Below are 12,201 nucleotides of genomic sequence, written 5' to 3' on the forward strand. Positions count from 1 at the left end.
GAAACACACCGCTCCAGCAGGAAGCGGAGCCGCGGCTCGGCCGAGTCCTCCTGGCTTGTCTCACTGTGGGAGCTGCAGAGCTGGGGTCTCTTTGTGAGGGAGGGTCCGGAGGCTGCCCTTGCCCCCTGTGGGGGTGTTCCAGCACGACGCCTGGGGCGCATCGCGGGGCGCATCGCCATCCTGCCCTTATCCCGCATCTTTCCCAAGGGGTTTGATGAAGAGCAGGAGGTGCCGCCGCTGGGGAGGTGGGATGGCCCTGGCCACCCACCGGAGGTGCCCGGGGGGGGTCCCATGCTGGGAAAGGGCAGGTCTCGCCCCCCCTGTGTGTCTGGAGGGACAGTAATGGGGGCTGTTGCCTGCTGCAATGAGGATTTCGGCAGGGATGGGGGGTGGAGGGCGGGGGGCTCCCACCACCCCCGCCCTTTATTACGGTGGGAGATCAAACAATCCCACCTTTGTTAAATAAAAATAATAATTAAAGTTGTGCTGGGACTGGCAGGGGGGAGCAAATACCTGCTGGGACCCCCCAGAGATGCCCTGCCGCGCCCCCATCCCCATCCCCACTGGCTCCCCAGGGCCCAGTGCTCCCAGTTCAGTTCATTTCCCCTTTCCCGGGATTCCCAGCGCGGACGTGCCGGGAGGTGGGTTCCAAAGCTGCCGATGGCCTGGTGGTTCCCTCCACACTGGCAGCGACAGGACTGGGGACGGGACAAGGTGGCTCTGTCCCTCCCGGATGAAGGGAGCAGCCAGTTTTCCCCACCCAAGGAATTTCTGGAGATAAGTTTCCTCAGCTGAAGGCGTTGCCAACCCCCCGGCACAGGGCAGGTGGCTGCCATCGCCGCACAGTGGCCTGGGGTTCTGGCATGGATGTCACTGGTCAGGATTGTCCTGGGCTGTCACCCAGGGCTGCGTGCCCCTGGGGATGGGGGTGGGATGGGGCTGGGTCAAAGGGCTGGGGATGGGCTGGGGAAGGGGCTGGGGTGGGGACAGGGAGCAGGGTGGGGGTAGGGCAGGACTGGGATGGGGATGAGACAGGGACAGGGACCAAGACAGGGGTGGTGACAGGGATGGGGATGGGGATGGGATAGAGACAGGGACCAGAGTGGAGATAGGGATGGGGACAGGGACAGGGATGGGGATGGGATGGGGATGGGGATGGGATGGGGGATGGGATGAGGATGGGGATGGGATGGGGAATGGGATAGGGACAGGGATGGGGATGGTACAGGGATGGGATAGGGACAGGGATGGAGCTGGAGCTGGGGCTGAGCTCCTTGCTGTGGTGGGTTGACCCCAGCTGGACACCAGACACCCACCAAATCCGCTGGATCCCTCCCCTCCTCAGCCAGCCAGAGGGAAAAGATAACAGCAGGCTCCTGGGTCGAGATAAGGGCAGCGACATATCATCGCTCAGCAGTCACTGACACACGCAAAACAGACTCGACTCGGGGAAATTAGTTTAATTACCACTCAAATTGGAAAAACACCTTCCCCTCACCCCCTCCTTTTTCCCAGGCTTAACCAAATCCCTGATTTCCCTCCCTCCTCCCCACGAGCAGTGCAGGGGATGGGGATGGGGCTTCGACCTCCACTGTGCGGTCCCCCTATGGGGGACCATCCTCCACGAGCATCCATTGTGGACCCTTCCCATGGGCTGTGGCTCTTCCCGTGCTGCTCTGGTGGGATCCCCCCATGAGGGCACGGGTCCTGCCAGGAGCTGCCCCAGGGTGGGCTGCCACGGGTCACAGCAACCTCCGGGCACCCCCTGCCCCGGCGGGGGGTCCTGCAGGGCTGTGGGGGGATCTGCTCCCTCGGGGGCTCCACTGGCTGGGGGCACAGCCTGACCCACTGTGGGCTTCATCATGGGCTGTGGGGGGGATCTGTGCCTCTGTGGGCTCCATGGGCTGGGGGCACAGCCTGCCTCACCGTGGTCTTCATTGTGGTCTGGGGGCACCGCCTGCCTTGCCGGGGGCTTCGCCGCGGGCTGTGGGGGCACCCCTGCCCCCCTGCCCTGCCCCAGGTGCCTGCAGGGCAGCTGCTCTCACCTATTCTCGCTCCTCTCTCCCACTGGCGCAGATTTATTTTTATTTTCCCCTTATTAAATCTGTTACCCCCACGGTGCTGCCACCGTTGTGGTGGCTCAGCCCTGGCCAGTGGCTCCAGGTCCATCCCGGAGCCGGCGGCATCGGCTCCATCCGACATGGGAAAAGCTCCTGGCAGCTCCTCACAGAAGCCCCCCGCAGGCCCCGCTGCCTTGCCACCCACCCCCGCCGCTCGCAAAGGGAAGGTGCTGAGCATAGAGGCCAGACTGAGCTCTGTGGCGGGGCTTAACCTCAGGTGGAGCCTGAGCCCCGCCGGGGAGCTGGTTTCCCCCAAACCTGAGCCTTGCCCCTTCCCCTGAGCCCCCCTCACAGCCCAGCACCTGGATAGGGAACCCTGGGGGCGTTGGCTCCATCCCCCCCCCCCCCCCCCCCCCCCCGCCCCAACTGCAATCCCTGCCTTGCCCGGCCCGGATAACCCCTGCGGTGCTGAGTGCTGAGTGCTGAGCCCTCCCAGTTGGATAATCTCTGATAGAATTTATAAGTGCATCAACCTTAAACCTCTTTGCCTGGCAGCTCCTCTCTGGCAGCGAGGACAGGGGACTTGCGTGCCCACGGTCACGTAGGGACAACGCCGCGGGGATGGGGTGGCCACCAGGTCACTGCAGCAGCTCTGCCCCCTCTTAGCCCCTGTCTGGGTTTTTTGGGGTTCTCCAGGGCGCCCAATTCTCTGCGTAAGCGGAGGAGCCAGTGCTGCCGCGCCAGATGCCTGCAGATCCTGATTAAGCATTCGGCCATGTGGGTGGCTGCACGTCCCGGCCCCACATGCACACGCACATGCGCTGCGCACATGTGCACACATGCACACGCATGATACCAGTGCTCCAGGGGGTTACCAGGGCTGGGGCCGTACAGAGCTGGCACAGCTCGGAGCTTCCAGCCCCTGCAGCCCCCCTCACAGACACATACATCCCGCCCTAGCAGTCATATCCCCATTTTATTTTCCCTCCCCAGGAGAAAGGAGGGAGGATTCACCGGTAAAACTGTTTGTGCAAGAAATTCGGGGTGGGGGCAAGTGAGCCAAGTCACCCCCGTGCAGGGGCAGGGCGTCGCAGGGGTCGGTCCGTGATACGGCTGCGATTTATTGCAGTGCAGAGGGATAGGGGGTGATGCTCCGCAGGGGGTGACGGCATGTGGTACCCACCGACACAGTGTGCAGAGCATCACATCCCAGACAGCTCTGTCATGCTCATCCCTCGGCTCCGGGATTACACCGGTGCTGCTAAAATCCCACATTTAGCGCCGCAGTGTCCAGCCAATGACCTCGGGGCTGGCACGCAGCGCCGTCCTCGTCCTCCGCAGGGATCAGAGATGATAAAGCTCTCCCAGTCCCGGCTGCCCGTGGGGCACCAGGTGCCAGTCCCGGCAAACCCTCTCGGATGCTCCAAGGATGACATCTGAGCACGCGGCGGACGGGATGGACGGCGAGGGCTTCACCCAGGTAAGGGGATTTTCACCCTGGATTTGGAATTTGGGGCTGATTTTGCTTCTTACACCCACCCAAGGAGCCGCGCTGGCCTCGGTGCGCCGGGATGCGAGGCCGATTCATCTGGCTGCCGCTCATCCGAAGGGGAGTGGGTGGGTAGCGGGGCATCACGGGAGGGACGTCAGTGGAATAATTCATGGGAAGGTACAGGAGAGCTGGTTCCCAAACCTCTGGCCCCAAGGCAGGTGGGGTGATGCCGAAGCAAGGTGGGATGTAATGATATTCAGGGAGTCTTTCTGCCTGGTGGAGTGGATGGAAGGAAAAAATATGTGAGCGGAGGCTTTGGGACGTGGCCCTCCCTGCAGGGAGAGGTGTGAGGTGCTGCTTGTGGGCGAGCAGCGGTGCGGGGGAGAGCCTGGCTCTGCTCCTGCATCCCGGGGGGAGCTGGCCAGGCTCCGGGCTGGGGTCAGGGGATGCTCCGGACCTGGGGGGTCGGTGGGGTTTGAATCCTTCCCTGCCCGCTGTGCCGTCCACTCTTGGCTGGGCTCTTTGGAGGGGCAGGAGGGAGATGCCCGAATCACTGTGGGTGCGAGGGGCTGCGCGGCCCCTTGCTGCTTCGCCGGCTCTTACCGAGGCTGCGTCCAGCCGCACGTGGCTCGGTCGCGGTGATGTGGCCGCTGGTCCCTGCCCGTGCGGTGGCCTTCCTGGGCGCCCAGCAGGGCTGAGGGGGGGGTCCTGCAGCAGCCGCGTGCCCCCCTCTTCCCCAACACTGATTTTGGGGTTATTTCCCCTGGTCGCCAGCACTGGGCACGAAGGGTTTGGCAGGTGCAGGCAGAGGTCCCAGGTGGCGTTTGCATTTGGGATTTGGTGCCGGCTCAGTCCCTGGGCTTCCCCCCAGCCTTGTTGCTTCACTTCTGACCACTGCCAGGCTGCTGCCACCGCAGCCCTTCCCTGCGGCATCCCGGCACAGCTGGACACCTCCCATGTGCTCGGCCAGGGCTTGAGGACCAGCACTGAACTGAGCCTGGGCTGGATGTGGCCGTGTCACAGGGGCACCTCGGGGTGATAGCAGGGTACCCCACTGCTCCGGGACAGCACCCCGAATCCAGCTCTGGGAGCCTGGTGTAGCAGGGGAAAACCAGGGCACCTTTTGAGCATCCAAACTCTTTGGATCAAAAAGAGAAGCAGCATCCACACGCTTGGCACGGGCCACAGATCTCCTGGTCTTCCTCACACCCAGAGCTCCAGGAGGAAGCGCAGGGGGTCCTGCGGAGGATGTGAGGGCAAAGCCCCCGGCATTGAGCATCCCCTGCCCGCACTCCTGGCAGCCTGCCGCTGTGCCTCCTGCTCCTGCCCCGGCTCCGGTTTGGTGGCGCCGGGGACATGCACTCACCCCACGCTGCGGGATGTGGCGGTGACCCAGCCGGAGGAACCTCCTCTTCCCGCTGCGATTGAGAAAGTGCCGCGTGTGGGAGTTATTCATCCCAGGGCAGCGTGACTCAAGGTCCTGTGTCCTGGCTGGGACTTTTGACCTCCAGAGCGTGCCAGGCTTGCACAGTGGCTGGCACTGCCCCTGCCAGCCCCGGGATCCCCTTCAGGATGCGAGCCGGTCCCCAGCTCTCCCTAAGTTTGGCCACGCCAGCTTTTGGGGACACTGTCCCTCCTGCCAGGGCTCCTGCCAGCTCTGACATCCTCTCCAGGGCTTGGGGACCTTGCTGGGACATTGGAGAGGGTGCAGCTCATGGAAATGCAGGAGGCTCAGATGTCTCCTCTCCCTGTTGCATCACGGGGCTGCTCCCGGGGCACTCCAGGCTGGTCCCATGGAGGATCCAAGGAGACATTTGATGGAGCTGGCAGGCTCCTCGGCAGCTGGACAAACCAAGGGCTTAGCTTTGGCACCGCCACGAGGGAGGGCAGGGCAGGCAGCAGAAGGCAAACACCAGCCCCAGGTCACAGCAATTCAGCAGGAAGCAGAGGCACAGGCAGCGGCAGGAGCTTGGCATGGATGGGGCAAACTGGATTTGCTGGTGCTGAGGCTCCCAGTATAAAAATCCTCCTGGGCAGGAGAGGCTGCTTGGGGATGGAGGTGCTCCCACGGTTGAGGATGGCCACCACCAGCAGAGGATGGCCATCACCAGCAGAGGGTGGCCACCACCAGCAGAGGGTGGCCACCAGCAGTGAAAGGTGGCCATCACTGGTGGAGAGGGGCCATCACTGGTGGAGAGGGGCCATCACCAGTGGAGGGTGGCTATCACCGGTGGAGAATGCTCATCACCAGCGGAGGGTGGCCACCACCAGCAAAGGATGGCCACCACCAGCGGAGGATGGCCACCACAAGCAGAGGGTGGCCATCACCAACGGAGGACGGCCATCATCAGCAGAGGGTGGCCATCACTGGTGGAGGATGGCCACCCCAAGCGGAGGGTGGCCATCACCCTCAGAGGATGGCCATCACTGGTTGAGAGGTAGCCACCACCACCAGAGGATGGCCATCACCACCAGAGAACGTCCATCACCGGTCAAGGGTGGCCATCACTGGTTGAGGGTGGCCATCACCACCAGAGGATGGCCAACCCCAGTGGAGAGTGGCCAACCCCAGTGGAGGGCGACCACTGCCACCGGTCCCCTCTCGGCAGAGGTCCAGCCCCCTCCAGCGCCCACCGCCCATGACACCCCCGTCCCCGCTGCTGGGTACCACGTCCCGGCCAAGCACCGTCTGGTTTCCTGCTGTCCCGGCTGGTGGTGTTGAGGGGGCGAAGGGTCTGGGCAAGGCGGGGGGGTGGGGGGGTGGGGGGTGAGCAGCAGGCCTGGGACATGTGAAGCAGCTAAAATTAGGCGGCTGGATCTAATCTAATTTAATCTCCCCTTTTCCGTCTTGTAACAGCGATTAGCCGGGTGGCGCCGGGGGGGGGGCGGGGGAGGCTGGGCTGCAGGTGGCCCAGCCTGGGGGCACCCACTTTCCCTCCCCTGCTGCTTGAGGGGGGGGGGGGGCTGGCTGCTGGGGGAGTGGGGGTGCCAGGCACCCGGCTTGGCTTAGGGTGGGTGGGCTGGAGGTCAGCTCCGGGGTGACGGATGGACGGGGGGATTCCCACCCCCCAGCACCCCCCTCCTTCCAGCTCTGCGGAGCGGTTTGGGGTGAGCCAGCCCCATCCCAAGGTCACGCGCTCCGTCCCACGGCTGCGGGAGGAAGAAAAGTTCTCGGACCGGTTTTCTCTTCCCAGCCCGGTGCTGAGGGTTGGGTCCCACCAAGTTCAAGGTTTCCGGTGCGTTGGGTGACCAGGCAAAGTAAATAACCGGTCACCGGTGTCATTCCGCTGCTGGTGGGTTTGTCTGGGATGTGTGTGCGCGCGCGCGCGCGCGTGTGTGAAATGAAACCTGGTTGGAAACTATGTAGAGCACCGACGGGCGATGAATCACGGGGCAGGTGATCTAAGAGGAATTAATGCCACTCCTGGAGCAGCTCCAGCTCCCAGATCATCCTGGCTGCTCCGCGCCACGCTGTGGCCTCGAAAAAATCAGGTGCACCGGGTCTGCTTCCCAATTCTTCTATCCCCGTCCCGAGCCGTGCCTCAGTTTCCCCAGTATAAAAGGGGGGTATTGCCCCGCCAGGTTTGCAACGCTCTCTCGGGGGGTCCCCCAACCCCTCGGGGAGCAGCTCTCCGGGGGGCTCAGACTGGTCCTGCTTGCACGGGACAGCATCCGGAGCTGGTCCCAGCAGCCCGGGATGCTCCATCCCTGCTCCGGCCGCTGGGCACGGCCCTTCCTTTCAAGCCCCAACGTTGTCATTACCGCAGTCACTCGTCTTTAAAGAATCGCATTAGAGAAATTAGAGCCGGTTGTAACTTCAATCCCTGCAATCAGCCCATTTCCTCCTGCTAAGGAACGCGGCATTAAACGCCGATGGATTATTACAAGCCCGTACAAAGCCGGGAAGCAGCTGGGAGGGATGGCTTGAAAAGATTCAGATTTGGAGGTTTGTTACGTGAAAGGAATTATGAAACGTGTCAGAAAGACTAATTTTAAATAAATAAATAAATAAATAAATAAATGAATAAATAAATGAATAAATAAAAAAAGCAGTTTAAAAGCAAGCACTATTTAGAGGAATGCATTGCCCACAGACCCGCTCCTCTTTTTTCTTGCCAAGGGTGTTACCTGGAAAATAAATGGAGTCTTAGGGAATGTTCCTTCCTGAATAAATCGATTTAGTGGAGGCGAGCGGAGCTCCGGAGCGGGGCACAAGGACGAGACAGGCCCCTCGTTTTGCACACACAGGCGCTTCCTTCATCCTGCTGGGCAGGCGGCAGATGGGGAAGGTGGACAGATGTGCCCGGCTATTTTTAGGCGAAACGCCGCTTTAATTTCATCCGAACCGCTGAGAATTTGGGTGCTTAGGATAAAAAGCTGGATGAGAAAGTGAATTGAAATGCAGGCGCACCGACAAAGATTAAAAAGGCATCATGCTGCCGGTGCGGGGCTCTGAGCATCCCACTGGACAAACTGGGGCCGGTGGGACCGGATCGCCCGGAGAAGGTGGCTGGCAGCGTGGTTGTCCCGGCTCCGTATCCCTCTGTTTTGGTTGCTTCTCCCCCCCTCTCTCTTCCCTTTGAAATGGAGTTCAAATTCCTTGGAAATACGATGTAAATGACCACTTAGAAGGAAATATTACAAGGTAGAGCCGAGGAGGGTTTGAGCTGCTGGGAACTGGTTGGGAAAGCGCGGCAGGAGCGGGCAGACGGGTTGGGTAACTCCTGCCCCAGGGTGCCGGGACCGGCTCCTCCGGGATGCAGGGCTCAGGATGGCCCGGCGGGCGAGGGACGTGCCACGGCCCTCGTAGGGCTCCTCGCCACGCCAGCCCGCGGGTCCTCGCATGGCTCCGGCCCTCCGCTTCCCAGGCGGGAGCAGGAGCGGCAGGATGGGGAGCAGGATGGGGAGCAGGATGGGGAGCAGGAGGGAGCGATGGCGGCGCTGGATGGAGCCGGAGGGAGGGATGGCGGCGCCGGATGGAGCAGGAGGGAGCGATGGCGGCGCTGGATGGAGCAGGAGGGAGCGATGGCGGCGCTGGATGGAGCAGGAGGGAGGGATGGCGGCGCTGGATGGAGCAGGAGGGAGGGATGGCGGCGCTGGATGGAGCAGGAGGGAGCGATGGCGGCGCTGGATGGAGCAGGAGGGAGGGATGGCGGCGCTGGATGGAGCAGGAGGGAGGGATGGCGGCGCTGGATGGAGCAGGAGGGAGCGATGGCGGCGCTGGATGGAGCAGGAGGGAGGGATGGCGGCGCTGGATGGAGCAGGAGGGAGGGATGGCGGCGCTGGATGGAGCGGGAGGGAGGGATGGCGGCGCTGGATGGAGCGGGAGGGAGGGATGGCGGCGCTGGATGGAGCGGGAGGGAGGGATGGCGGCGCTGGATGGAGCGGGAGGGAGGGATGGCGGCGCTGGATGGAGCGGGAGGGAGGGATGGCGGCGCTGGATGGAGCCGGAGGGAGGGATGGCGGCGCTGGATGGAGCAGGAGGGAGCGATGGCGGCGCTGGATGGAGCGGGAGGGAGGGATGGCGGCGCTGGATGGAGCAGGAGGGAGCGATGGCGGCGCTGGATGGAGCGGGAGGGAGGGATGGCGGCGCTGGATGGAGCCGGAGGGAGGGATGGCGGCGCTGGATGGAGCAGGAGGGAGGGATGGCGGCGCTGGATGGAGCAGGAGGGAGGGATGGCGGCGCTGGATGGAGCAGGAGGGAGGGATGGCGGCGCTGGATGGAGCAGGAGGGAGGGATGGCGGCGGCCTGCGGCTGCGGAGGTGTCACATCCCCCTGGGCACACGGGCCGAGGAAGCGCCGCGGGCTGATGGATGCGGGCTGACGGGTGCGCAGGGATGCGCGCAGGGACGCGGGCGGTAAGGCAGGGGGATGGAGCGCACGCGGCACCCCCAGGTGTCACTGGGGGCACCCCCAGGCACACACAGGCACCGGTGACCACGGCAGGGGCGTGCATGGACACATGCTGACATGCCCAAGCCAGGTGGCACCTCCGTGCGCACACGTGCACACACGTGCTGCTCCGTGCCCCCCCTCCCCCCCCCCCCGCCCCCTGTGTGCACATGCCGGTGTGCACACAGACAGCGGTGCACACCCCTCCCCCAGGGCATGCAGCCCACCACCCCCGTGCACACTCCCCCAGTTCATGTGCACCCCCCGCAGTGCACCACCCAGTACATCCCAAGGCACCCCTCCAGTTCATCCCAACGCACCCCGCCAGCATATCCCAATGCCTCCCAGTACACCCCAATGCACCTCCCAGCACACCCTAATGCCCCCCAGCACATCCCAGTGCCCCCCAGTACACCCCAATGCACTTCCCCCCTTCAGTGCACCCACAGCCCCCACCCAGTTCACCCACTGTCATCATCCCTGCACCCCCAGTGCACACCCATGGCCCCGCTCACCCCCTGCAACCCACACCAGTTCCCCCCCTGTACCCCTCAGTACCCCCAGGTCATCCCAGAACCCCCCAGTACCCCTAGTACCCCCCAGTACCCCCACTCCAGTTCACACCAGTATCCCCATATCAGTATACCCAGCACCCCCCCACTACCCCCATACCAGGGCACCCCAGTACACCTCCCAGTTCACCCTAGTACCCTGCAGTACCCCCAGTACCCCCACACCAGTAGCCCCCAGTATGCCCCATCAGTTCACCTCAGTACCCTGCAGTACCACCCCTGAACCTCCAGAACAGTTCACCCCAGTACCCCCACCCCAGTACCCCCACTCCAGTTCACCCCAGTACCCTCATACCACTACCCCTGTACCCCCCACCAATTCATCCCAGTACCCTGCAGTACCACATGGTACCCCCCCAATGGTTCACCCCAGTACCCCCAGTACCCCCACAGCAGTACCCTCCAGTACACCCACACCAGTTCACCCCAGTACCACCATACCAGTACCTTTATCACAGTACCCCTACTCCAGTACTCCCCAGTACCCCCCAGTACCTCCACCCCAGTTCAGTACCCTCATACCAGTACCCCCCACCAGTTCACTCCAGTATCCCCAGTACCCCCACACTACCACCCCCAGTACCTCCACACTAGTGCAACCCAGTACCCCTACGCCAGTACCCCCCAGCACACCCAAGTACCCCCCACCAGTTTACCTCATTACCCCCCAGTACCCCCAGTTTACCCTAGTACCCCCGCACCAGTTCACCCTAGTACCCGCAGTACCCTCACACCGCTACCCCCAGTACTCCCCAGTACCCCCCCAACCAGTTCACCCCAGTACCCTGCAGTACCCCCACACCAATTCACCCTAGTAGCCCCACACCAGTTCACCCCAGTACCCCCCTGTACTGTCAATACCCCCACACCAGTACAACCCAGTACACCCCAGTACCTCCCCACCAGTTCACCTCAGTAGCCCCCAGTACCCTCAGTACCCCCCACCAGTTCACCCCAGTACCCTGCAGTACCCCCACACCAATACACCCCAGTACCCCACATACCCTCAATATCCCCACCAGTTCACCCCAGTACCCCTACACCAGTACAATCCAGAACACCCCAGTACCCCCACACCACTACCCCCTAGCATCGCCCCACCGGTTCACCTCAGTAGCCTCCAGTACCCTCAGTACCCCCCAGTTTACCCCAGTACCTTGCAGTACCCCACTCCAATTCACCCCAGTACCCCCACACTAGTTCACCCCAGTTCACCCCAGTACCCCCACACCAGTTCACCCTAGTAGCCCCTAGTACTCCCCAGCACCCCCCAATACCCTCATCCCAGTTCACCCCAGTGCCCCCAGTACCCCCACACCAGTTCACCCTAGGACCCCCCAGTACCCCCCCACCAGTTCACCCCAGTACCCCCACACCAGTTCACCCCAGTACCCCCACACCAGTTCACTACTACCCCCTAGTACTCCCCGGTACCCCCAGAACAGTTCACCCCAGTACCCCTACATCAGTTCACCCCAGTACCCCCCAGTACCCCCACACCAGTTCACCCCAGTTCACCCCAGTACCCCCACACCAGTTCAATACCCCCTAGTACTCCCCAGTACCCCCCAAGTTCACCCCAGTACCCCACAATACCCTCATCCCAGTTCACCCCAGTGCCCCCAGTACCCCCACACCAGTTCACCCTAGGACCCCCCAGTACCTCCCCACCAGTTCACCCCAGTACCCCCAGTACCCCCACACCAGTTCACTACTACCCCCTAGTACTCCCCAGTTCACCCCAGAACAGTTCACCCCAGTACCCCCACATCAGTTCACCCCAGTACCCCCCAGTACCCCCACACCAGTTCACCCCAGTACCTCCACACTACTATCCCCCAGTACCCCCACACCAGTTCACCCCAGTACCCCCACACCAGTTCACCCTAGTACCCCCCAGTACCCCCACACCAGTTCACCCCAGTACCTCCACACTACTATCCCCCAGTACCCCCACACCAGTTCACCACCACCCCCTAGTACTCCCCCGTACCCCCCTAAGTTCACCCCAGTACCGCCCAGTACCCTCATCCCAGTTCACCCCAGTGCCCCCAATACCCCCACACCAGTTCACACCAGTTCACCCTAGTACCCCCCAGTACCCCCCCACCAGTTCACCCCAGTACCTCCACATTACTATCCCCCCGGTACCTCCCCACCAGTTCACCCCAGCACCCCCAGGAC

At 62.9% G+C, this 12,201-nt stretch overlaps 1 protein-coding gene across 1 annotated transcript in view; it reads left to right on the plus strand.

Annotated features, from left to right (window-relative positions):
* The window catches only part of LOC308055835 (transcriptional regulator protein Pur-beta-like), a gene marked incomplete at its 3' end in the record, with an annotated part of 3,725 nt that extends 607 nt beyond the window's left edge, over positions 1-3,118 (plus strand). The window contains 3 exon segments of the mRNA XM_080370356.1: positions 143-245; positions 2,757-2,851; positions 3,054-3,118. Of these exon segments, the coding sequence (XP_080226482.1) occupies positions 143-245; positions 2,757-2,851; positions 3,054-3,118 (263 nt within the window).
* Positions 3,119-12,201: the final 9,083 nt, after the last annotated feature.

The sequence above is a fragment of the Falco punctatus genome, assembly GCF_963210335.1.
Source record: "Falco punctatus genome assembly, chromosome: 20".
Taxonomy (NCBI): Eukaryota; Metazoa; Chordata; class Aves; order Falconiformes; family Falconidae; genus Falco; species Falco punctatus.